General features: G+C 42.9%; 1 protein-coding gene across 1 annotated transcript in view; it reads left to right on the forward strand.

The window, feature by feature from the left end:
- The window catches only part of LOC134662625 (remodeling and spacing factor 1-like), a 39,051-nt gene extending 11,647 nt beyond the window's left edge, over positions 1-27,404 (forward strand). Inside the window, exons 12-27 of the mRNA XM_063518901.1 lie at positions 120-258; positions 2,929-3,071; positions 3,940-4,062; positions 4,904-5,022; positions 8,059-8,168; positions 10,430-10,535; positions 15,633-15,876; positions 16,448-16,649; positions 18,348-18,417; positions 19,584-19,672; positions 19,946-19,977; positions 20,099-20,278; positions 21,565-21,723; positions 23,575-23,638; positions 24,623-24,719; positions 25,515-27,404. Of these exons, the coding sequence (XP_063374971.1) occupies positions 120-258; positions 2,929-3,071; positions 3,940-4,062; positions 4,904-5,022; positions 8,059-8,168; positions 10,430-10,535; positions 15,633-15,876; positions 16,448-16,649; positions 18,348-18,417; positions 19,584-19,672; positions 19,946-19,977; positions 20,099-20,278; positions 21,565-21,723; positions 23,575-23,638; positions 24,623-24,719; positions 25,515-27,165 (3,528 nt within the window). The 3' untranslated portion in view covers positions 27,166-27,404. The remainder of the gene's footprint in view (positions 1-119; positions 259-2,928; positions 3,072-3,939; positions 4,063-4,903; positions 5,023-8,058; positions 8,169-10,429; positions 10,536-15,632; positions 15,877-16,447; positions 16,650-18,347; positions 18,418-19,583; positions 19,673-19,945; positions 19,978-20,098; positions 20,279-21,564; positions 21,724-23,574; positions 23,639-24,622; positions 24,720-25,514) is intronic.
- Positions 27,405-27,841: the final 437 nt, after the last annotated feature.

Consider the following 27,841-nt stretch of genomic DNA (forward strand, 5'->3'; position numbering starts at 1 on the left):
ATGTATACGGGAGGAGCAGGGTGTCATGAATTGACTAACTTTAAGTAATTGTAACATCTTATTATGTACGTAATTAATTAATTATGTTCATGACAATGAAATATGAAACTTTGTTTCAGGCTATGCTAATATCGTCTCTAGAGAGCGAGCTAGTGAAATACGACGAGCTGTTGGTGAGCGTCGAGGCCGAGCGGGCGCGGGTCAAGGAACAGGAACTGCTGAAGAAACCGCCGTCCGTCAAGAGCGAGAAGGGAGAAGGTATGGTTTAGAACGAGTAGTTAGTAGCAGGTAGTAAGAAGAGAGCGGCTATATACGAGCTGTTAGTGAGCGTCGAGGCCGAGCGGGCGCGGATCAAGGAACAGGAGCTGCTGAAGAAACCGCCGTCCGTCAAGAGCGAGAAGGGAGAAGGTATGGTTTAGAACGAGTAGTTAGTAGCAGGTAGTAAGAAGAGAGCGGCTATATACGAGCTGTTAGTGAGCGTCGAGGCCGAGCGGGCGCGGGTCAAGGAACAGGAGCTGCTGAAGAAACCGCCGTCCGTCAAGAGCGAGAAGGGAGAAGGTATGGTTTAGAACGAGTAGTCAGTAGCAGGTAGTAAGAAGAGAGCGGCTATATACGAGCTGTTAGTGAGCGTCGAGGCCGAGCGGGCGCGGGTCAAGGAACAGGAGCTGCTGAAGAAACCGCCGTCCGTCAAGAGCGAGAAGGGAGAAGGTATGGTTTAGAACGAGTAGTTAGTAGCAGGTAGTAAGAAGAGAGCGGCTATATACGAGCTGTTAGTGAGCGTCGAGGCCGAGCGGGCGCGGATCAAGGAACAGGAGCTGCTGAAGAAACCGCCGTCCGTCAAGAGCGAGAAGGGAGAAGGTATGGTTTAGAACGAGTAGTTAGTAGCAGGTAGTAAGAAGAGAGCGGCTATATACGAGCTGTTAGTGAGCGTCGAGGCCGAGCGGGCGCGGGTCAAGGAACAGGAGCTGCTGAAGAAACCGCCGTCCGTCAAGAGCGAGAAGGGAGAAGGTATGGTTTAGAACGAGTAGTCAGTAGCAGGTAGTAAGAAGAGAGCGGCTATATACGAGCTGTTAGTGAGCGTCGAGGCCGAGCGGGCGCAGGTCAAGGAACAGGAGCTGCTGAAGAAACCGCCGTCCGTCAAGAGCGAGAAGGGAGAAGGTATGGTTTAGAACGAGTAGTCAGTAGCAGGTAGTAAGAAGAGAGCGGCTATATACGAGCTGTTAGTGAGCGTCGAGGCCGAGCGGGCGCGGGTCAAGGAACAGGAGCTGCTGAAGAAACCGCCGTCCGTCAAGAGCGAGAAGGGAGAAGGTATGGTTTAGAACGAGTAGTTAGTAGCAGGTAGTAAGAAGAGAGCGGCTATATACGAGCTGTTAGTGAGCGTCGAGGCCGAGCGGGCGCGGGTCAAGGAACAGGAGCTGCTGAAGAAACCGCCGTCCGTCAAGAGCGAGAAGGGAGAAGGTATGGTTTAGAACGAGTAGTCAGTAGCAGGTAGTAAGAAGAGAGCGGCTATATACGAGCTGTTAGTGAGCGTCGAGGCCGAGCGGGCGCGGATCAAGGAACAGGAGCTGCTGAAGAAACCGCCGTCCGTCAAGAGCGAGAAGGGAGAAGGTATGGTTTAGAACGAGTAGTTAGTAGCAGGTAGTAAGAAGAGAGCGGCTATATACGAGCTGTTAGTGAGCGTCGAGGCCGAGCGGGCGCGGGTCAAGGAACAGGAGCTGCTGAAGAAACCGCCGTCCGTCAAGAGCGAGAAGGGAGAAGGTATGGTTTAGAACAAGTAGTCAGTAGCAGGTAGTAAGAAGAGAGCGGCTATATACGAGCTGTTAGTGAGCGTCGAGGCCGAGCGGGCGCAGGTCAAGGAACAGGAGCTGCTGAAGAAACCGCCGTCCGTCAAGAGCGAGAAGGGAGAAGGTATGGTTTAGAACGAGTAGTCAGTAGCAGGTAGTAAGAAGAGAGCGGCTATATACGAGCTGTTAGTGAGCGTCGAGGCCGAGCGGGCGCGGGTCAAGGAACAGGAGCTGCTGAAGAAACCGCCGTCCGTCAAGAGCGAGAAGGGAGAAGGTATGGTTTAGAACGAGTAGTCAGTAGCAGGTAGTAAGAAGAGAGCGGCTATATACGAGCTGTTAGTGAGCGTCGAGGCCGAGCGGGCGCGGGTCAAGGAACAGGAGCTGCTGAAGAAACCGCCGTCCGTCAAGAGCGTGAAGGGAGAAGGTATGGTTTAGTACCAGTAGTTAGTAGCAGGTAGTAAGAAGAGAGCGGCTATATACGAGCTGTTAGTGAGCGTCGAGGCCGAGCGGGCGCGGGTCAAGGAACAGGAGCTGCTGAAGAAACCGCCGTCCGTCAAGAGCGAGAAGGGAGAAGGTATGGTTTAGAACGAGTAGTCAGTAGCAGGTAGTAAGAAGAGAGCGGCTATATACGAGCTGTTAGTGAGCGTCGAGGCCGAGCGGGCGCGGGTCAAGGAACAGGAGCTGCTGAAGAAACCGCCGTCCGTCAAGAGCGAGAAGGGAGAAGGTATGGTTTAGAACGAGTAGTTAGTAGCAGGTAGTAAGAAGAGAGCGGCTATATACGAGCTGTTAGTGAGCGTCGAGGCCGAGCGGGCGCGGATCAAGGAACAGGAGCTGCTGAAGAAACCGCCGTCCGTCAAGAGCGAGAAGGGAGAAGGTATGGTTTAGAACGAGTAGTTAGTAGCAGGTAGTAAGAAGAGAGCGGCTATATACGAGCTGTTAGTGAGCGTCGAGGCCGAGCGGGCGCGGGTCAAGGAACAGGAGCTGCTGAAGAAACCGCCGTCCGTCAAGAGCGAGAAGGGAGAAGGTATGGTTTAGTACGAGTAGTTAGTAGCAGTAGAGTTGTTGAAATTCGTTTAACCTTATCTTACAACGCTATTATTTTGAAAAGAAAAAGCAATATTAAATTATATGAATGTTGTTTTAGAGTCAGACAGCGGAAGCGGCAGCGCGAGCGACTATTCATCATCATCATCGACGGGCGCCGTGTACAGGCTGCGCGCGCGCCGCCAGCTGCCGGTCAGCTATCGTGCGCAGGAGTACGACCGGCTCATCAGCTCCGCTATCAAGGTACCACTTAACATTCGTTATACCTTATTACCTTAATGGTGAGGGGTAGCGTTATCTAGGTCTTTCAAAACGAATACGAGTCTTCAACAACCATTTTTTTATTAAGTAAATATATTCGGAAATAATCGCTCCAAATGAAAAAAAATATGTGTAAAAAAAAATGAAATAGTCGTAAAACAAAAGCTTAATAAATACTTACAATGAAAACTATAGTGAACATGATCAGTTCAGCCGTTTTTGAGTTATTGCAAAAAGTCTTGTCTCAGTAAAAAAACGTACCTACAAAGTGCTGCGAAGGTATTACTCCCTTATGCTTGTAATGTATATGATACTTATAGTTTGTAGCTTTCTAATAGAGCCCGACGGCTAATCCTATTGTCTATTGTTAAGTAAAACCGCACGTGCTACTTACCTGCAAAAAAGGGTCTTAATTATTCTATTTGGCACCTGAGCGCGGGCTAGTCAAACACTCTAAAAACCAGTGTAGGTGCGCTCTCCGATAACGCGCCTTCGTTACGCATCTCGATGACACATTTTAGACTAGTTCTGTAGCGTTCGACTCGCCGGCACTCAGTAACCGAAGTACTGAAGTGCCGGCGAGTTGAACGGACCACACACATCCTAACAAAAGAACTTAAAGTGAACGAACGATTTTTTATGCAGGTGGTTGTGGCACGTGGCATGAGTGCTTTTACTTAACAATAGACAATAGGATTCGCCGTCGGGCTCTATTAGAAAGCTACAAACTATACTAATAGCCCCCGTTTAGCTTATTCTGACAGAATAGTAACCACGGAACCCAACACTGAGACATACTCTTGGCCGATTTTTATGTGTAACACAGTAGACGAATATGTAATATTTGCAGGAGGAATACGTGGAACCGACGACGAGTGCGGGCAACCAGGGGCGCGGCAAGGACATCTCGACCATCATAGAGGCCGCTGAGGAGGAGAAGCTGAAGGCCGAGCGAGAGGAGGCCATCGCATCGGTGAGGAAATAACCTAAACATGTATTTTAGTGTATACACGGTGTAACATGAGGAAACCGAATAATTTTAACAGCATATTCATGATCATATTTAGGTACAAAAATGTCCTAAAAACTTTTTTGAAATTCGTCTAGTTTCAGAGTTATTACCAATAAAATAAAATAAAACAAGTTTTTATTGTTACATTGTGCACAACGCCTTTTTAATGGCGATATTGCTACTAAATATCCTTATTGATAGATGTCAAAAAGTGACAAATAAAACTGTGCAAAAACTAGGTTTTGCGGAAAAAAAAGTAAAAATCCATTTAGTGACAAGTTTAACAATAACATTTACTTTTTATGGACAAATACATTCAAAAAATTAAAAAAAAAAACAAAACAAAAAAAAATTTTTTTTGACGAAATTTACCTACACTTATATTATTTTTTTCCTTCTTTTGACCTCAGACCGTGGTTAAAATCTTTCGCATTCCTCATGAGCACCTTGTAATATTATGTTATTCGCGAGTTAACAGTGTCCTACCCGATTTTAAGGTAAAATTATTTTAATTTTTTCATTAAAATCGGCACTGTCACCATGCATACACCTACTCCACCGACAAAGTGGTAAAATAAAAACTAGAAAAACAAAATGTCCAAATAAAATAAAACACGTCCAAAGTGAGTGTTTTAAATCGACCCGAGTTGCGAATTACCTAGTCGCTATCGTACAACGTTTTACAGTACATATGGCCTTTTAAATTTGCGACATACACGGAAAGTGCTCATTCCCGCACTAGTGCGAGAAAGTAGCACCATAATGTACTGTAAATAAGTTGTTCCAGTATTATTTCCTACAGGGTAAACCAATAACGGAGATCCGCAAGAAAAAGAAGCAGCGTCGGAAACAGCGCAAACTGAACTCGTTGGAGGTGGTATCTGAGGACGACGAGACTGATGAAGACTTCAAGGACACCGGGTGAGTGGCACCCTATAGTGCGACATAAGATAGATATTAAATATAATGGAACCAAAACAAAACATACCAAATTGTTGCCAACTTGCCATGTTAAACCCTTCGTATGTCTAAGCACTGTTTAAAAAAAAAAAAAAAAAAAAAAAAAAACTCAACTGAACTCGTTGGAGGTGGTATCTGAGGACGACGAGACTGAATGACTTCAAGGACACAGGGTGAGTGGCACCCTATAGTGCGACATAAGATAGAAATTAAATATAATGGAACCAAAACAAAACATACCAAATTGTTGCCAACTTGCCATGTTAAACCCTTCGTATGTCTAAGCACTGTTTAAATAAAATTAAAAAAAAATAAAAATAAATAACTCTGCTGAACTCGTTGGAGGTGGTTTTGAGGACGACGAGACTGATGAAGACTTCAAGGACACCGGGTGAGTGGCACCCTATAGTGCGACATAAGATAGAAATTAAATATAATGGAACCAAAACAAAACATACCAAATTGTTGCCAACTTGCCATGTTAAACCCTTCGTATGTCTAAGCACTGTTTAAATAAAAAAAAAAAAAAAAAAAAAAAACTCAACTGAACTCGTTGGAGGTGGTATCTGAGGACGACGAGACTGAATGACTTCAAGGACACCGGGTGAGTGGCCGCCTATAGTGCGACATAAGATAGAAAATAAATATAATGGAACCAAAACAAAACATACTACATTGTTGCCAACTTGCCATGTTAAACCCTTCGTTTAAATAAAATTAAAAAAAAAAAAACTCAACTGAACTCGTTGGAGGTGGTATCTGAGGACGACGAGACTGATGAAGACTTCAAGGACACCGGGTGAGTGGCACCCTATAGTGCGACATAAGATAGATATTAAATATAATGGAACCAAAACAAAACATACCAAATTGTTGCCAACTTGCCATGTTAAACCCTTCGTATGTCTAAGCACTGTTTAAAAAAAAATATATATATATAAAAATAAAAAACTCAACTGAACTCGTTGGAGGTGGTATCTGAGGACGACGAGACTGATGAAGACTTCAAGGACACCGGGTGAGTGGCCGCCTATAGTGCGACATAAGATAGAAATTAAATATAATGGAACCAAAACAAAACATACCAAATTGTTGCCAACTTGCCATGTTAAACCCTTCGTATGTCTAAGCACTGTTTAAATAAAATTAAAAAAAAATAAAAATAAATAACTCTGCTGAACTCGTTGGAGGTGGTTTTGAGGACGACGAGACTGATGAAGACTTCAAGGACACCGGGTGAGTGGCACCCTATAGTGCGACATAAGATAGAAATTAAATATAATGGAACCAAAACAAAACATACCAAATTGTTGCCAACTTGCCATGTTAAACCCTTCGTATGTCTAAGCACTGTTTAAATAAAAAAAAAAAAAAAAAAAAAAAAACTCAACTGAACTCGTTGGAGGTGGTATCTGAGGACGACGAGACTGAATGACTTCAAGGACACCGGGTGAGTGGCCGCCTATAGTGCGACATAAGATAGAAAATAAATATAATGGAACCAAAACAAAACATACTACATTGTTGCCAACTTGCCATGTTAAACCCTTCGTTTAAATAAAATTAAAAAAAAAAAAACTCAACTGAACTCGTTGGAGGTGGTATCTGAGGACGACGAGACTGATGAAGACTTCAAGGACACCGGGTGAGTGGCCGCCTATAGTGCGACATAAGATAGATATTAAATATAATGGAACCAAAACAAAACATACTAAATTGTTGCCAACTTGCCATGTTAAACCCTTCGTATGTCTAAGCACTGTTTAGTGCGCATGAATTTAAATCCATTGTTTAATTACAATAGGTTTAAATTTATTCGCACTGATCAGTGACCATGAATCTAGTATTAAACTTAAAATTGGGCATGAGTGGTGGGGATAACTGACAGAACGGGATAGTCTTATGTATCTTTCAGTAGGAGTAGCAGCGAAAGCGCTATTATTGTTTGTCCTTGTCACAGTCTCACAATTTTTTTTTATTCCCCACCGTAATTAGCATGGATGATTGGTCGAATTTATTTGTTGCCCACCATAACAAATAAATTCGACCAATCATAGCGTCGCATTGCGTCTGTTTTGTCCCTCACGGTGGCACACGTAGACCACTTCTATAGGATGCTACCTTCTATGGCTTAGACATACAAAGAGATAAGCATTTTACTTCAAAAATGAGACTGTTACGTAGGAAGTGGCGCCCTCAATAATTTTCTATAATTTCTTGTCGGACTATACCTTATGCTAATGTTACTGTTACTGTACATAGGTCACTAGATACGTTTTGCAATAGACAAATATAAAAAACACAGAGGAGGCGTATCAATCACACATACCTACTTTTAAAAATTATATTTCCATAGGCGGGAAAACATTAACTTTCTTTTTAAATCTACTTTAAAAAAAATAGATTTAAACTTTTAAAAAATAAAGTATTAGTTTTTCGCCAAACATTGTCTATGGAAATATAGTTTTAAAAAGTACATATATGTGATAGGCCTCCTCTGTGTTTCACAGTTGTCTATTGCAAAACTTATCTAGTGACCTATGTATAGCAAACCCCCTTAACGAGAACCACGTTCATCATCTTGCGGGAAAGCGTATTAATGTCAATTTTTAAAACAACTAGTCGCAAGAGTTTGTGAATAAAAATACTAGCCAAGTCAACCATATCTGTTTACAATGTACCTGTAATGTGTCTGTATGTGTTGTTTGTGGTGTTAACGACCGTTCTGGCCTAGTGGGTAGTGAACCTGCCTGTGAAGCCGATGGTCCTGGATTAGAATCCCGGTAAGGGCATTTATTTGTGTGATGAGCACAGATGTTTGTTCCTGGTGTGGTGGTTTTTTTGTTTTTAAATATGTATTTATCTATATAAGTATGTATATCGTCGCCTAGCACCCATAGAACAAGCTTTGCTTAGTTTGGGGCTAGGTTGATCTGTGTAAGATGTCCCCTGATATTTATATTTTATATTTATTTATGTTTATCATTTTTCTTCCAGCATGGACTCGTCATCGGAAGACATGTCTTCGTCCGCAGACCGCGACAGTTCGAACTCACGCTCCTCTGACTCGTTGCCCATACGCCGCGCGCAACGCACTGAAAAGAAAGGTAAATAACACCTACATATAATAGCCTCGTAAGGCCCAGTGTGAATTGGCTATATTCCTACTAGTCAAATCAGCTTCTTTTTTAGACCTGTCAAAACGATTTGCTAATAGGGAATTTATATGAAAACATGTGTAGTGACGTCACGGTCAACTCATCTACTTTTTATATTTCAATACGATTTATTAAATAGAAACTATGTTTAAAAATAACTGCAATCTATGGTTTTCTAATAATTATCTGGTGTTTTATTTCGTGCACAGTGTGAAATAATTTATTTTGAGTAGAGGAAAGTACCCAATTACAATGTACAGTCTGTTTCAATCTAATTTGAACCTTTCGAAAACTAAATAAGGTAGCATTTCTTAAGTTTCATTGTTTTCTAAAACAAACGAAAGTCACCCTAATGTACTATGCGACAAAGGTTCAAATTAAAAATAGGGAAACTTTGTATGGTGGGCCTTGCGAAGATAGGAGATATGCGGGAGGAAACTAATAGCTTTGGTTGTAAGCATAGACTAGGAATCCTCTAGACTGAGCATAGTAACGCTACCCCTCTGCCACTTATACGGTAGTTTTACTCCATCTTCGAGTCAATCCCGTGCCGTGTTTGGTCCGTGTCTTTGAACGGACCAATCACGGCACGGGATTCGCTCACCTCGTCCCCCGCACCCCCGTATTTTTGGCAGCATCGGTTTCATGAAATAATTGCTCTAAACTCAGTCTAGAGGATTCCTAGACTATGGTTGTAAGCCACGTATCTTCTCCGCTCCGCTGAATAGGGAGTATTACTGCAACGTTTTGCCGCCAGAGTGCAGCACTAGCGCTTTTAGTAAACCGTAGAATAACTTATATATACTGTACCTACCTTAAACTGTTTTTTGACAAGTTTTCACAGACAATCAAATATGACATTGATACATCAAGGCGGTTTGTTTACAAAGGGCCTACCGGGAAACACGAAATAGAAACTTGGCTAACTGCCTCTTTATCGCTCGAATATGCAAGAGTGATGGAGAGGATAGATAACAAAATATCCAATGACCCTTAGATTGTGACTTATTGTGGGAGTGGCGCCCCCTACGAAGAGTTTCGTGTAATATTCCCTATTACAACAAATGCCATTAGTTATTACTGCACGTCTCCTCTCATCTCATCACCAGCAGACAAAAGTCATCAACTCATCACATTTCCCGAAAGTGCAATCTAATTTGAACCTTAACTCGGAATGGTAAAGTTGAAATTTGCCGCATATGTGGTCGATAAATCGTACTATGCCTGGAAAAGGGTCCTAATCTAAACCTTAAATGACAGAACATTCTAAACAGAAAACACAAACTCACAAGACAGAAATTCTAGTGATAATATGTGGTCTATAAATAATAATATTGTGCCTAGAAAAAGGCTAACACTTCACTATAGCATAGAGAAAGAAAATACATAGATTGCTCACTCCATAAATCAGTTTTGGTACCAAAAAGATTATTTTCATAGTCGACGTCTAGCATCGAGTAGCGGAATTATCAGTACTGCTACTTGACAATAGATGTAACACCGACCGACCGACTAATGCTTAACAACATAAGGCTTTCCGGTCGGTGCTGATGTATGGAGGACCAAAACTGATGTATTGAGTGAGCACTCTCGTCTTACTATATTTCTCTATGACTATAGCAGTAAATTTTAGACTTTTTTCTACTCCCGTACTTTTATTTGTCATTTAAAGGGTCGTGCACACACCTTTAAAACCCTACCTTATAGTTGTCAAGACAAGTCTTTAGTCTATTCCCCAAAAAAGGATTTGTGCATACACGCAGTATCTTTTTGGCGATTTTACGATACTTTGTGTAATGACCACTTAAAAAATATTGAATGAAATACAGTGTTGCCAACCTTATTTTAAATGTCATCTCTGACAAATAAGTGAACCATAGACATATTTTTTTTTAAATCTCATTCATTCATTCATTTTCTTCCCGCCCGTACCCTCCATCTTTGCTACTTCTTGAATTAAAAATATTTGTTAAATTTACAATTTTATTTAAAAGTAAGTGCTTGGTCGTAGAAAAAGTATTGTATGCAACGTTGTTTAACTGAGTCAAAAAATACTCGTGGCGTCTTTATTAACAATTTCCGGCTTCGCCTCAAATTGTTACTCACGCCACTCGCCTTTTTTGACCCCTCTTAAACAACGGTTGCATAAAATACTATATCGTCATTGCAGTAAGGTACGTTTTTGTGAACATTGCTATTACAATTGTCAGACCGTCCGAAACTCCGGGAATCGTCGCCGGAGATGAAGAAGAAAGGCGAGTTCGCCGGCAGCTCCAGCGAGTCCAGCGGCGCTAAGGAGTGGCCACCGAAGAACAAGTGAGTTACACCACAAAATAGATACAGTATAGAAATCAATCTACATACAAAGTGCGCTCGAGCAACGCACACATAGACACTGCTCACGGACACGATATCTCGGACCGGTTGGGACCAGTGCGAGCGCGAGTGCCATCCGCTTGAGACACGCGTCTGTGAACTTTTTTGTGCAATAATGGAGAAACAAAAAAAAGTTATTATAACTGTTCAGTGGACGGTTGTTTGAATTCAACATAAAACGATGAATTGTCGTTTTTTAAGCTACCAGTGGTTTCAGAGTAAGTATCTGCTTGTATTTCGATGGTTCGTTTTAACGTTAAACAGAACAGTTAGGTAGGTAGGTACCTATGCACCCCGCCCCGGCCACTACTAGATACGAGTGCCACTATCACGTTACTACGATAGTTTTTTGTGCATAAATCATAGTTAACAACCCTAGAGCGACCGCCGAGCGTAGGTATGAAAAGTGAAGTACATACATGTGATTGACTTCTGTATCTATTTTGTGGTTACACCAAAGATTTTTTTTTTAATCTAATTTTTATTGAGGCTTTGGACACTCTAGGAACACCAAAGATAATAGATAGTATAGATAGAGGGTTATCTTCGATCACTGACCATCCAGCCTCTAGACATAGCATAGTCGCGCTACCCCCTCTGCCACACATACGGTAGCGTTACTCCATCTTCGAGTCACGCCTACACCGCTTACTTCAGTCGGCGGACCGGGCTCGGTCTAGAAACTTCGGTAGCTCGAAGAAGTTTTTGCTATCAAAAATGCATTATTGTTGTGTCAAATTGTGTGGCAAGAACACTAAAAACTCTGGTGTACAAAAAAATGGCATTTCATTTCACAGGTAAGCCGATTTTTTAGAGATTTGGATAAAAAATATTTTAATTTAAGCGTGTCATCAAATTTGACAGCGCTTGAAACTCGATGACGTCTTTTAAGAAAGTCTCTTTCTATCGCGCTGCATCCGTATACATCCTTTCTTGTCTTTTATTACGTGACATTCCTAAGCCCAAACTAGTGATGTCCATATCCATAGAATGTGATTGTTTACTATTGATAAGGTAATTCAATTCAAATCGCATAGGTATTTGCGAAAAATTCACTATAAAACAAATAAATAATATGAGAATTACACTTACGGCCAGGTACCAATTTTCCCTTGAACATAAACGATATTGTCAATTCAGCACTACATAGGTACTCGTATTACTTTTAGCGATTATAAAAACATTGCAAATTTAAATTAATCACAAGACCAATTTTATACAAAAACACACGGTTGCAATTTAAAATGCATTATTTTGATTCCATTTTTGTTGAGAATAGTGGGCGTCGGTTTAACTTTTTAATTTTTGCTTTTTTTCTGTGTACGACTGCCAACATGGCAATGATACTTGAACATTCGGCCAAATAATTTAAACTTCATTTAGTTAGATTGCGTTAAATAACATTTCATTTACATAATAACAAATAAATATTTGATTTAAACCATGTAATAACTCTTAATAGAATTATACAGGGTGTTAAATGGGTGGGTATAGTAGGATACCGCGAATACAGGGTGGATTTTCTTTTTGGCTCAGTGAGGGCAGCTACCAGATCCCGTACTGCTACGAGAAAACGGTCTTAAGAGACCTTCCCTCGATTTCAAATTAATGAAGATTGGCATTTACAGATTTTGGAAAAAACATACAGGATACGAGAAAAAGGTAATTTTTGACAAACTTTTTTTTTATGCCAATGGATCCCATTCCTATTGAGGATCAAAAGCTTGTATGGAAGCAAAAAAAAATTTCCGGCTAGAAAAGCCACAAATCGAGGAAAACTTTTCCCATAATATTTGGCCAATCAGTCCTGCCCTGTTACATTTAAGAACCATAATACTGTATGAAGACATTGCTGTACGAATGATGGGCGAGGTAGAAAATTGTGAATAAAATTTCACATTTTCTCCATAGTAAATGTATGGAAAAAGTTTTTATTAATTTGTGGCTTTTTAGTACATTACCGTAAGTCGACCTCTAGGAAACTATTGATACTGGATAGGAATGGAATCGATTGGCATACAAAAATAGCATGTGAAAAATAAAAGTTTTCATTTTCATTCAAATATTATGGGAAAAGTTTTCCTTTTGCTTCCATACAAGCTTTTGATCCTCAGTAGGAATGGGATCTAATTTGAAATCGAGGGAAGGTCACCTAAGACCGTTTTCTCGTAGCAGTACGGGATCTGGTAGCTGCCCTCACTGAGCCAAAAAGAAAATCCACCCTGTATATAAAGCCGCAACCCGACTGATTAATTGACATAATTGCTCTCCCAGAAGGGGGTTCCTGGGGTATTTGACTTTGATACGGTCGTATAGAGGGGGTGGTTTGGTGACTTCCAGAAAAATCCGACTTTTGGTCTACCGGATTATCCGACTTTTGGTCACTAAACGGTGACAGATACGTGGGAGATGCTCGACCAAATGTCATAGAGGGACGCTGACAGTTTCTGAAGCCGCCATTATTTTTTCAAAATGGCGGATTAAAAATGGCGATCATTTTTCAAAATGCTCCCAGCGCGCTAAAATTTTGGTCACGAAAACTCGGGGTCACCTAGCTGTATTCCTATGGATTTTTTTTTAATAAAACCAATATGGCGGTAAAAATGGCCACTTGTTTTTTATGAAAAGCTTCAAAGGTGAGAGATAGGTGGGGGGTGCTCGACCAAATGCCATAGAGGGCCCGAGACAACACAAATTGCATTTAAAAAGTTTCAAATGTACTAACTAACATAAGAACACCTTGTAATACCATGGTTGCAATAAAGAATTATGATTATGATTATGATATGATTTTTTTTTTCAAGTTGGTCTGAGCGCGTTGAGATTTGGCATGCGGCGAGCTTGGGGGCCCAAGATTAGTATGTGAATTATTTTTTATTAACACTCAAAATGGCGGCGGACACGGGCAAAGGAAAATTTCCAAGTAGGTTAAGCGAACCCGAAGGGCGAATATCAGGCTGGGAGGCCGAAGGCTGACCCGCCGAAGGCCCGAAGCCTTCACCCCGACTCCCAAGCGTGCAACCCTCAGTAATTTAAAGCGAGGCCGAAGGGCGAGCGTGAATGAAGTGCTTCCAAGCAGGGATGTTGCGAATATCCGCATCCGCATCTCGTCTCGTCTCGCGCTTCTCTAAATCCCATAAGACGCCTTTTTACCAATAGTTTATTTTTAAATTAATTATATAAAGCAGATACACCTGCTAACGAAACCACAACGTTATGGGTTAATGTTTTCGAACGAACGAATCAACATAGCATTCAAAACATGCTTGCATATTATTACTGTTATTACATTATTGACCGTGATTGACAATGTTATTATTCAACGTGTCACATCACTAGCGCCCGGCAGATATTTCTGTCTGACGCCCACGTGTGTTTGAACGGACCAATCACGGCACGGGACTCGCTCACCTCGTCCCCCGCACCCCTGTATTTTTGGCAGCATCGGTTTCATGAAAGAATTGGCCTAAGTTGAGTCTAGAGGCTGGATGGTCAGTGTCTTCGATCAACACGGAACGGATGCGGCATTCGCACTATTTCCCCTATGCCTAGGTACAAGATCAACTGATCTAGCGCGGGTAATAAAAATAGTTGCGCTCGGATTTTAAACTAGACCGAGTCCAGACGCGCGAGTGAACACAGCGGCAGAAAAAATGCCTAATTGCTCGGTTTTTTGTTGTAAAAAGAGGTCGGGGACATCAAATTTACAAAAAGAAGGTCACATGTAATATTTTTTTACATGTCATACGTTTAATTACATTTAAACACAATTATTATATTTTAGTCTCATGTAATTGCTGGATTTCACGATTTTGCTCGCCCAGTACAAATTGCGGATCGGTCGAGCGACAAATTCGACTTCTCATCTCTCAGAAAACAATAAAACTCTTTAACGAAAATGTGTTAGTATGCGTGTTGTGACACTTGTGATTCGTCCGTACACAAAAACAGATCGAGGTGTGCAAGATTTGTCTGTGTAGGGTGTCATTTTCTATGTACTTGTGTCGTCATTACAGATTGGATTTTGTATGTGTGTGAGAAGTGCGACTGTGTGCACGTTCCCCCCCCGCGAAAAATGGCAGAATGATTTGAATGTCAAGATATCGCTTGGGCCTATCCCTTCCGTGTCGGAAGCCCGTGTTGATCGAAGAGGGTTAAGGTCATAGTAAACTCCGGGAATCGTGGCCGGAGTTGAAGGGGGAGTTTGCCGGCAGCTCCAGCGAGTCCAGCGGCGCTAAGGAGTGGCCACCGAAGAACAAGTGAGTTACACCAAAGATAATAGATAATATAGAGGGTTATTGTCATAGTCAATTTTGTAGTGACAGTAAATTTTCTGCTATCTATCGACAAACTAAAAATTAAAATATAAAAATGAGAATATATACTAGATTTTGCCCGCGACTTCGTGTGCGTGGAGTTATTAATTTGGGCAGCTTATTTTTACCCAATCTGCTTTTTATCGATGTCCCATACAAATTTCCACTGTCCTGATCCCTGTGTCCCTGTGTCCTTCCCCGGGACTCAAACTATCTCCATACCAAATTACAACTAAATCGGTTCAGCTGTATAAGCGTGAAGAGGTGTAACACACAGACAGACAGAGAGACACACTTTCGCATTTATAATATTAGTATGGATATATAAAATAAATGATTTGATAGCTATATGGATAGATGTTTTTTTTTTTTCGTTTTTTAAAACGCCATATGGCTTTGACCCACGTTCTTTCACTGATATGTGTTAAAATTGTTTAATATCAAACGGCGCCGCCAATGTCATCTACCCGAGTATAGGCCAAAGGCGTGGCGCCATCTATTCGAGAACAACTTTTTCTTGATTTCCGAGGCACGTTTTTTCTTTAGACTACTTATCTTACGTTTGATTGGTGTTCTAATGTCGCTATTGTTACGCCTTGGCCCCAGGGCTTCGTGGTAAGGCCGTATACGGAGTTACATGTATCTTTGGTTACCCACATGTAGAACCTCGGTTATCCGAACTTAACATTTAGATTTTACCGTTCCCATTAACTTGTTCCAGATCAAAATCCAAATCGCGACACAGACGCGAGAAACGCGAGAAGCGCGAGAGGCGCGACAAGTCCCGCCCCTCGAAGCCGAAGAAACCGCGAGGCCTACAGCAGTACGACGCCGACGGCAACGTCATCCGGCCTCGCGTCACCTACGGAGGCCTCAGCGACTCGCCCAACGACTGGTCGCCTAAACACAGGACGAGACAGAAGAAGATTAATTATACTGAGATGCCTAACACTGAATCTGAAGATGTGAGTATATGAACTTTACTACTTTTGTAATATTCGGCCTCGCGTCACTTACGGAGGCCTCAGCGACTCGCCCAACGACTGGTCGCCTAAACACAGGACGAGATAGAAGAAGATTAATTATACTGAGATGCCCAACACTGAATCTGAAGATGTGAGTATATGAACATAATTTGCGTTTTGTAACATTCGGCCTCGCGTCGCGTAAGGAGGCCTCAGCACTCGGCCCGCTCTATAATTCGGTAGTGCCACGTGTTTGTTTCCGTTTATTTCCCATACAAATCCACTATTCCGACAGCTCCAACAATCCGGCAAAGGGGGAAATAAATCGGGTGCCGGATTACCTAGCGCCTACCTGTATATCATTTTAGAATGATTTATTGACAATTCCAAATTGCCTATTTATGTACAGTCGCCATCAGATATATCGGAGCGGCCAACGCCCTCACAAATATCTAAACAGGCCTCTATTGTCAAGGCGCTACAGTGCGTGTTCACATATTTTTGAGTACCTCGGGCGCTCCGATATATCTGATGGCGGCTGTACTTAAGAAACTAATTTTCCGTTGAACAGGAAATGCATAAGGGCAGCGGCAAGCACATGCCGGACAGCTCGGACGAGTTCAAGGTCACCTCCTCCGAGGACTCGGACTCGGACCGGCCCGACCCCAACCAGAAGACCCTCAGCGACCTCATCAAGACCGCGGTGGTGCCGCTCGAGAAGCTACCCGATGACGTCACCAAGGCGAAGGAGGAGGAGCTGCAAGCGCATCTTAGTAAGTTATGTGTGTACGCCTTTTAACACTTTTATTAACACTAGCACTATTAACTAGCACTAGCGTATCTTTCATTTATTTCATATTGTATTGTCATGTACATTAGATGTTACATTGTATATGGTCAGATCATGACACCCTGTTAGGGCACACAATAGTATTATTATTCTATTCTATTCTAAGCTAGTCTATAAGGCAGCATATTAACATTAATACCATTTACTTATTAGTAATAAATTAAATTAAAAATAAATGACGTCAAAGCTTAAAAGTTAAAACTAAGTCTAAGTAAATAGCGTCCACAATATATTGCCAAAAGGTTATTTGTACTAATTTGTCAATTTATTATTAATAGCTATTATTTTAATTCATTGAGGTCGTTTCTTATTGTGTAGGTTGTCTTTACCCAGCACTAGCGTATCTTTACCCAGCACTAGCGTATCTTTACCTAGCACTAGCGTATCTTTAACTAGCACTGCGTATCCTTTAAGTAATGCTCTACCGCTTAAAGGTGCGACCACACCGCTGCTTAAAAAAGGCGACTGCGTATCTTGAGCAGCGGTGTGGATGGTACGCTTACGATGCGTTACTGCGATTCCGTAACGTCACCGTTTTTTAAGTAGCGGTGTGGTCGCACCTTAACACTTTAACTATCACTAATTTAGTTATATGTAGGTGTCGAAAGGAGAATGATTACATTGATAACAAAAAAATATAGTAAATGATGGAATCTTAAATAAAAACGAACTTAATTGAATGACAATTTCGGTCAATACTGCCTATATAATGTCGGTTTAATAATGAATGGGCCAAAAACTTTTCCCAAAGTATTATACCTGAAACTTCTATAACTATACTATACTAATTCAAAAAAGATGCATTAGAATTTTGAGCAATATATATGTGGAAGAATCATGTAGACCACATTTTATTAAACTCAAAATACTAACACTGACATCCTTGTACATTCTCGAGTCATGTAAATTCGTGCGGAAATATTTTTATCTCTATACCCAAGCTAAAGACCTTTGTAAAGGAAACCATAACTTGAGGCCAAGGAACAAACTGGTGCCAATTGGAATAGCCAAACTCAAAATGATCTCGAATGGACCACATTCCATGTCAATGAAAGTCTACAACAACTTACCTAGTCATATAGTAGCTGAAGAGAAATACAATACTTTTGTTACAAAACTAAAAAAATATTTAATATCTAAAGCTTTTTACACTCTCGAAGAATATATGAACGACGGATCGGAAAATATGTATTAGTTTTAAGTGTAAATTTAACATTTTTTTTTTCTCCCTATGTTTAAGTTATATTTTAAGATTTGTCACGCCCTAGCAGGGTCCATGCTGTACTTTATAATGTTATTATTATAATATGTAAGTACCTTGTAATACCATGGTTGGCATTCAATAAATGAAATGAAATGAAATGAAACTATTGTACCCAAATTATCATTTCCCAAAAAAATATTTGGCAACACAACTTATTGCAATTTTACAGTTAGCAAAACTCTTTGCTTACTTAACTTATAAAATAGTTATTGTTTAATGTTTAAGTCCGCCATTTGTACATAATTGTATATCTTTGTGCAATAAAGTTTAAAAGATAAATAATTAGTTGGTAAAGTTTCATTCGGATAATTCATTGTCAAGTGTTGTCGGGGTGTGTAACATGGTGTGTCGTTGCAGACGCTCAAGCGGCCGCGACGGAGGCGAGACCGCTGCGAGGCAAGGGCAGTCGCGGCGGCCGGGGAAGCAGGTATATTATTACTTCGTTTTTAGGGTTCCGTAGCCAAATGGCAAAAAACGGAACCCTTATAGATTCGTCATGTCTGTCTGTCTGTCTGTCTGTCCGTCTGTCCGTCTGTCCGTCTGTCTGTCCGTCCGTATGTCACAGCCACTTTTCTCCGAAACTATAAGAACTATACTGTTGAAACTTGGTAAGTAGATGTATTCTGTGAACCGCATTAAGATTTTCACACAAAAATAGAAAAAAAAAACAATAAATTTTTGGGGTTCCCCATATTTTGAACTGAAACTCAAAATTTTTTTGTTTCATCAAACCCGTACGTGTAGGGTATCTATGGATAGGTCTTGAGGTTTCTAATATCATTTTTTTCTAAACTGAATAGTTTGCGCGAGAGACACTTCCAAAGTGGTAAAATGTGTGTCTCCCCCCCCTGTAACTTCTAAAATAAGAGAATGATAAAACTAAAAAAAATATATGATGTACATTACCATGTAAACTTCCACCGAAAATTGGTTTGAACGAGATCTAGTAAGTAGTTTTTTTTTATACGTCATAAATCGCCTAAATACGGAAACCCTTCATGGGCGAGTCCGACTCGCACTTGGCCGCTTTTTTTTTTTATATCGGCATATACTCGTACGTCGTTAGAGTTCAAAGTAGAATTTCAAATTTAATCGATAAATTTCATAATTGTCACTCAAAAACTTTGACGTTTCAACAGTGGCGTAGCTTGCAGCTTGCATTAATTTAGCCGTGGGCGAAACCACATCTGCGAGGCCCTTTTCAATGTGTATTCCTACCGTAATAAGAAGGTTGGTTTTGCGAGGCCTAAGTGCATTACAAATTGTAATGCAATTTTTCGTCATCGCTGATCCAATATCACGTCTGGTCGTCCGATACAGCTTTCGGTTTCAAAACCGCAAAAAGTGTAACGTACGTTTATTGGCAAGGTGCGAAGTCGTTGGAGGGGGAAGTGGCGCTGATCGTCACAAACACAGGTAATCTTATGGAATGTCCGCCATTAGTACTAGCGGCAGCCGCTTGAACTAATTTTACTCCATAAGATTTAACGTAGAAAGTCCGCCAAAATGAGGGCAGCACCAGTCGTGCACCTAGCGAATAAGCGTACACATTTGGAAGACTGAAACCGCAAGAAGAAATGTAATTGATTACAGGGGTCCTCGCGGGCGCGGCGGCGGCGGTCGAGGCGGCGCCACTAGCGCCGACGACGCGCTCGCCAAGCTCGTCGGCGTCAAGATCAAAGGTAACCTTTCCCACCCACACATACATAGGTCACTAGATAACTTTTGCAATAGATCAATATGAAACAAAGAGGTGGCCTGTCACATACATTTCTTTAAACTATATTTCCATAGACAATGATTGGCCGGATATCATTTATTTTCTTTTTAAATTTACTTATATCTCGGGCCTCAGCGTTATCAACAAAATCATAAATACACACTACATTCACTTACACATTTTATTTGTTTTCCAACTTAACATCTAACACATATACCCTTATTTTTGTTTACAGATCTAAGCCAAGAACCAATCAAACCCAACCAGGTAAGAGTTAATCATATAATATAAATATCTCGCCTGCAATAATCATAAAAATCCTCAATAAATACTTCGAATTAAAATTTGAGGCCTCACATATTCCTAACTCTTTTTTTTTACATTTAAGATTGAAAGAGAAAAGAAACGTCAAGAGCGCGAAGCCAAACTAGCAGAGAAAGAAGCCAAGCGCATGGAGAGAATACAAAAGAAGGAAGAGAAGGAGAAACAAAAAGAACTAAAGGCGAAAGAGCGAGAGGAAAAGAAACTGGCGAAGATAGCGCAGCAGGAGAGCAAGCGGATGAAAAAGGTATTTGTTACGTTGAATTAAATGTAAACTGAAATAGACAAAGTAAGTACTACAGAAATAGTGACCAAACCAGGATGCGTAGCCAATGCAATCGTTAACGCTCCGTAGCGAACGAAACGCAACTGTCATTGTCGTAATAGTGTGAAAGAGTGGTAGAGAAAGATAACTAGGTACGATCTTGGAGGATACAACTAAACGGAGTAGCCATTAACAGGCTTTCCCCTCTGTCGAAAATAGGTGGCCAACGGTCATACACAATGTATGGACTGACGTTTATCTGACATGGCTATTTTTACGTTACGCATACATTTGACGTTCCCCTCCCCCGCAAAAATCGGCAGACTGTTTTGTACAGAAAATTACAGACATGGCGTCTCCGTTTGATTATATCCTCCAAGGGTACGATACGCTACGGAGCGTTAACGATTGGCACGTTCGCTACGCGCCCCGTGCTCGCGACCGGATTCAAATCGGCGTCTTCAGCTTTCGCGGTCTCCCGTACCCCGAAAACCCTGAAAATGACTCCCACGACGAATCTTTGGGCATTGCATCGTAGATAGAGATCAGGCACACAACAATGTGTAAATGTGTATGTTTACAGTGTAAAGACATGAATTGTTGGCACCCTATTAAATTTGGAAGTCTTATCGATTTTTCATTAGTGTGTATTTTATTATCATACATCGGGGTTTTCGGTGCGGGAATGATTTCGTGTATTTATAACTTTGTTTATTGTAAAATAATTACCAAACTATGAATTGAACGTAGGTATGTGCTAAGAAATGTTAAATTAGTATCGTTTTTTACAGTTTTTACCTATTATTTGGCTAGTGTGAAACATTCCCGCACCAAAAACCCCGATGTATGCTTAATAATAATCTTCCTCGCGTTGTCCCGGCATTTTGCCACGGCTCATGGGAGCCTGGGGTCCGCTTGGCAACTAATCCCAGTAATTGGCGTGGGCACTAGTTTTTACGAAAGCGACTGCCATCTGACCTTCCAACCCAGAGGGTAAACTAGGCCCGTTTGGGATTAGTCCGGTTTCCTCACGATGTTTTCCTTCACCGAAAAGCGACTGATAAATATCAAATGATATTTCGTACATAAGTTCCGAAAAACTCATTGGTACGAGCCGGGGTTCGAACCCGCGACCTCCGGATTGCAAGTCGCACGCTCTTACCGCTAAGCCACCAGCGCTTATGCTTATTATAAATATTTCATTCCATTCGGCTTAATATGTCACGTGATAGGTAATGAAATGATTACGTTTTAATTACTTATCGTAGGAGAAGCCCGAATACCCAATATCCGGCCCAGTGGGTTACAACGTTCGACCAGACATGCGGATGATGTACCCGGGCATGAAGCACCCGGATTACCCCGGTCCCGGTCCGAGTCCGGGTCCCGACCAGCATCAGAGGTTCCCCACACAGCCGAGGTTACAGGTAATGTGGACATTATTATTATTTTTTTTAAGAAAGTAGCACTTAACTTGCTTCGACCCTAAATTAATGACTTATTATCTTTATTTTGACTGCAAAACAATTGTAAAACTACCCACATTTCGTAATTTATTGTCACAGTTAGCAACAGAAAATACACATTTGTTTGGTATAAAAAGTTTTAACTTTGCCTGTACTTATTTTAAGTTGAATATTTCAATTTCAATTAATTTTCAATTAATTATTTATTTCGAATCCAATGATCCATAAATGATAGTACTTACAACAAACAAATCTTAAAATTAATTAAGGTTAGTGACATTTCAAAATACAAAATAATAAATCCAATAATAAATCTACAAGTACTAATAATAAATATAACTAACTATATAACTGTCTCTGCAGCCCTGACCACCGGTAGCTTGGGCCTTGCCCCGCTGCTGGCGGCACCCTAGGTTAGGTTTTTTATAATGTGTTTATATGTATTTTGTATTGTTTTTGTAAGTGTTTTTGTATTTTATTTTTATATCCATATTATAAAATAACCTAACCTAAGATCAGAAATAAATAATAATAATATAACTATATAACTAGGCAACCTAAATGCCTAAAATATTCGTAGAGCGTTGTACGCTCGCTGAGTATAGCTGGCCCACAGGCTGCAGGTGTAAAACGATTGGCAAAAAGCTTTAAAAAGCGTCTTTTTCTCCAATATGCTCGGAAATGTTCACCTTATTGTAGCAAAAATAGTACCGGAAGTACTTCTTTATTGTCAAACTCTAATTTAAAAAAATAAAACTATCGCTGTCCTGTTCTAGCGGACGGGAAGTAAAAAAACACTACAGTAACAACTTATTACTGTAGTGTTTTTTACTTTTTAAAAATAAAAAACGCAAACAGCCAATTATTATAGCCGCCGGCCGCGTCTACACGACTCGATCAGCTATCATTTCAAGCTATAGGATAGAGTGAGATAGTAATATAAACGACCTTACATGTCTCGTTCTTACAAGACCGTTGTGCTCGTGTATAATCGTGCGAATACTGCTTAATAAAATCAAAGATTATTTTTATATTTTTTTAAGGATCTCATCCGTGTTCATAAAGCTTATATTGCACAATTTTATTATAGTTTGACATAGACAGAGAGAATCATACTATCTTTGTCTTACACCAGTACTAGAACCCAAAAGAAAAGGATGAGTATAGTTTTTTTGTTCTTATTTACTGACAATTTGGTTTGACCAACTATATTTTCAATGAACGAATATTGAATGGTACTGAATGGCAGAATAAGTTTGTGCCTTTAACTTTTAATAATAAATTAAAGAGGGAAATTGTTTTTGACGTTTTTGATGTGAAGTTTCGATTTGAGTGATGCTCGATGCTTAAATAATTATTATTTTACTTTATTTCCTCGCATGTTTTGGAGAAAAGCACTATATATGCCTCGGCAGGAATAGCAATTCGTGGAAACTCATCCACGAATTGTCCTTTCCCGGCCTCTGCAATAATGTACTATTTCACGTCTTTGTTACACCTGGCAAACCTGCGCGCCAGCATATTTCCGCGGACGGCCAACGCTCTACGCTCCCTCTCTATGTCGAGGTCATCTTTTAGGTCCTCGGTGACCCAGTGACCAAGGTATTTGAACGTTTTGGTGACCCTGAGTGGTTCCCGCCTAGGGTCACGGGAGGTACTGTTTTGTAGAATTTTCTTCCTGCTTTGAAAAATATATGAATGCACTAGTATTTAAGTACAAATTGTATAATTACCATTGTAAAAATCAAATTAGCATAAGTTTTAAATGAATAAACATTATCTTATCTTACGTTGCCGTTTTTCTGTATGCAGGTGCGCGCGGAGCTGCGCGGCGTGCCGGTGGCGGGTCCGCTCGCCGCCGATAACCTCCGGGAAGGTAGGCAACCAGCAACCACATCCGACATTAGCTTTGCGATTATTGTATCCTACCTTGGAGGATACAACTAAACGGAGTAGCCATTAACAAGCTTTCCCCTCTGTCGAAAATAGGCGGCCAACGGTCATACACAATGTATGGACTGACGTTTATCTGACATGGCTATTTTTACGTTACGCATACATTTGACGTTCCCCTCCCCCGCAAAAATCGGCAGACTGTTTTGTACAGAAAATTACAGACAAGGCGTCTCCGTTTGATTATATCCTCTAAGTATCCTACCAACTAATCGACTATGCTGAAAATAATGACAGCTCTGAAGGCTTGTGATTTATATTCATTATTTCATTACTCTAAAATTAATTCATACCAGCTTTTGCCGGCTAATTCGTTTAGTTAAATTGCTATTCCTATTGCACCTCCTTAGAGGATGAAAGCAGGATTCATGTTAAGTTTGAGTCTCAGTAGCAGTAAATTTTGTTTTAATGGGGTTGGCCGGTCGAAATATTTAGCAGATTGCGCCATCATAGCTTGCCCTGTCAATTCCTAGCCAAATCTTATAGAAAAAACCGAGTCGGACTCGCGCACGGAGGGTTCCGCACCATCAACAAAAAATAGAGCAAAACAAGCAAAAAACGGTCACCCATCCAAGTACTAACCCCGCCCGACGTTGCTTAACTTCGGTCAAAAATCACGTTTGTTGTATGGGAGCCCCACTTAAATCTTTATTTTATTCTGTTTTTAGTATTTGTTGTTATAGCGGCAACAGAAATACATCATCTGTGAAAATTCCAACTGTCTAGCTATCACGGTTCGTGAGATACAGCCTGGTGACAGACGGACGGACAGCGGAGTCTTAGTAATAGGGTCCCGTTTTTACCCTTTGGGTACGGAACCCTAAAAAGGGGCAAACTATGATGGCGCCATCTATGCCAACCTTTGACAGTTGCCAACCCCATTCAAAACATGAAAACTGTCTGACAGGCACATTATCCGTAGCGGGCTCCCCGCAGCCCTTCAAGCCGGTCAGCGAGGAACCCAGCGTCATCACGCGCATGCCGCACATGCTGAACCAATACAGGTACTTACACACACACAAACATATACATGTGTAAATCCAATACGGGCGAATATTTAAACGGTGGTTAGCATAGGACCTAAAAAGTATATTGAGATAGATTTTACTTAGAAATGCATTGAAAATTTTAACCATACAAAATAATTCGGCCCGCAATGTAATACACCACACAAGTTACGGGATACGAGCTTTTCAAAGTAACTGTCAACGCTTGTTGGCAGTTACTATAAAAAGCTCGTATCTAGTAATGTCATGTCATCTTCTGTTTCTTAATGTTTGCAGTACATTGCTGCTCGGTACATGTGGAAAAAATTAATCACGGGGTCATAATTAAGTGTAACTTAAAAAAACATTTTAATTAATGATAAGACGGGTAAATTCTATATCTGGTTTAATTTATTGCCCGTATTAGACTTACACACTGTATAATAATTAATTCAGGCCGGCCTAGGTAATTACAATTCCGAGACAAATACAACTAGGTAATCTAAAAATACAAGAAGTGAGCCTAGAGAGCCACTTGTATTCTTGGCACACTTATGTCACTCTTAGGCCCAAGATACAGATACTTAGGACAAAACTATTTGTTAAAATGAGATAACGATATTCATCTCTCATTCTGTAGTATAGCTGTGTCCCTACTTACGTAAGTAAAACTTACAAGTGTATCTAACTAAGGCCTTAAAAGAGAGTTCACCCATGATATAAGTGGCTAGCTTTAGAACCTTTTCAAAAAACTTTCCTTGGTATTTTTTTTAACTCGGCAGCACAGTAAGTAACAGTTCTGTATTTTCGCAGAGGGCCGATGATGTACCCGGGCGGGGGGTCGCCGTACGGTCCGCGGCCGCAGAACGTGATGTACGTGCCGCACCCCGGCCTGCCGCCGCGCCAGTACCCGCCGCACTACTACCGCCTGCCGCCCTACCGCCTGCCCGACGCGCCGCCCAACCACGCCGTCTCGCACCTGGCGCTGGGGCCCCGCCTGCTGGGGGCCCCCGGGGCGGCGCACCACGGGCCCCACGGGCCGCCCGGGTCGTCGCACGGACCTCCGGGCTCGCCCTACAGATCGCCCGGACCTCACGGCCCACCCGGGTCGACCCATGGGCCGTCGGGCCCTCACGGTCCACCCGGATCGACCCATGGGCCCCCGGGACCTCACGGGCCGTCGGGATCATCTCGTGGACCTCACGGGCCCCCCGGGTCCACCCATGGCCCGCCGGGGTTATCCCATGGACCTCACGGACACCCCGGATCTTCACACGGACCGCCCGGCGTCCCCGGTCAGCCCGGGGCGCCCCACGGCCCGTCCGGACCTCACGGCCCCCCGGGCTCGGTCCACGGGCCCCACGGACCCCCGGGACTTCACGGCCCACCCGGGTCCTCCCACCGACCGCCGGGATCGCACGGGCCGCCTCCCTCGTCCCACGGGCCACCGAATTCGTCCCACGGACCCCCTCATGGGCCACCGAATTCGTCCCACGGACCTCCGGGTCCGCCGGGCTCGCCCCACGGGCCCCCGGGGCCCCGCGGCCCGCCCGGGGCCTCCCTCGGCCCCCCCGCGCACCCCCCCCTGCACGGGGCGCCGGGCCCGCACCTGAGCGCGCTGCACGGGCTCCTGCGCGCCGGCCCGCCCGTGCAGCTGCAGGCCGCGCGCGGCCCCATGAGGCCCGGCGGCCCGCTCGGCCCCCCGGGCCCGGGCCCGGCGCAGCACGCGCCCGGCACGCCGTCCCCCGCGCCGCCGAGCTCCGCGTCACCCGTCTCCCTCCCGCCCGGCCCCGGCTCCGACTCCACGCCGCCGCCCGCCAAGGAGCCCCCCTTCAAGATCAAAGCCGAGGTCAAGACCGAGCCCGAGTACCACTCGCCGGGGCAGTCCCCGCCGCGCGGCTCCCCGGAGCCGCCGCGCCACCCCAAAATCAAGGTCACCGACAGCAAGGAGCGGCGCCCGCGCTACCCGCTCGGCCCCTACGCGCCGCAGTACGGCCCCTACGGCCCGTACGCGCCCGCGGAGCAGCCGCCGCTCCCGCGCGGCCCCTCGCCGCTGCAGCGCATGCACCCGAGCCTCCCGCGGTTCCTCCCGGAGAAGGCCGAGCCGGCGCGCCCGCCGCGGGCCGAGGCGCCGGGCTACCCGCCGATGCTGCGGCCCGGCGCCCCGCCCTACAACATTCCGCTGATGAGGGCGCCCTACTACCCGGGGCCGGAGAAACCTCCGCCTCGTCCGCCGCCGGACAAACCCTCCCCCGCGGAAGTTCCCGCTCCGGCCCCCGTCTCCGTGCCCGGCCGGGCCCCGGAGCCGGGGGCGGGCCCCGCGGCGCCCACGGAGGAGGCCCCCGAGCCCCCCCGGGGCCCCGACTTCGTGAAGACCGAGCCCCCGGCCGAGCCGCAGGGCAGCGTGTTCGGCGGCCTCGTCAGCTACTTCTCGAGCCAACGCGAGGACGAGCTCGACGCGTAGCGACCTGTACATACTCTATAGTGATCTATTTATATATCGATTCGATATTACGTTTGCGTAATTAGCGGATTAAGTTGAGGACTTTTTGGTCTCGAATAAAATGTATTATTTCCGGTTATGTTTAAGTGAGATTTATTTATACAGAGTCGATAAGTACTTACATGTATCTCTAAATACGAATTTTATTAAAGAATCAAATCGATTATTTCTTTTTGCAAAATAAATGTTTTCTCCTACAATGTGTCTTGTTATTTGTAATGCGTTAACTTAATTAAAAATCCTTATCCCGCATGCGAGTGCAACGTTGTTCAAATGAAGCCGAAGAATAATAATCAAATCACTATGTTTTAAGCCCCCTCCACACTACTACTATTACTTATTCTGTGGCACCGCTTCCATAAGTGAGAGCGAGAAAGAGATATCGGTGCGTACCGTGACCTTAATGTGGTGTGTTAGAGCAATTTTCACTGCACATGACAGCGCCATCTTACATCTGAAGCCATCTGCCTTACATTGCAATATTTCTCTGTCTCACTCTAACACATAGCCGCATCGTTTTCAGTCTGTGTTGCGGACCGAACATGCGCGTCCGGCCGTCCATATAGCCTTAATCACAAATATATGCTTAGTAGCAGTTTTAAAGGTATCTTAAACTTTCCCCATCAAACTCTTTTCG

This window comes from Cydia amplana, chromosome 1 (assembly GCF_948474715.1).
Source record: "Cydia amplana chromosome 1, ilCydAmpl1.1, whole genome shotgun sequence".
NCBI lineage: Eukaryota > Metazoa > Arthropoda > Insecta > Lepidoptera > Tortricidae > Cydia > Cydia amplana.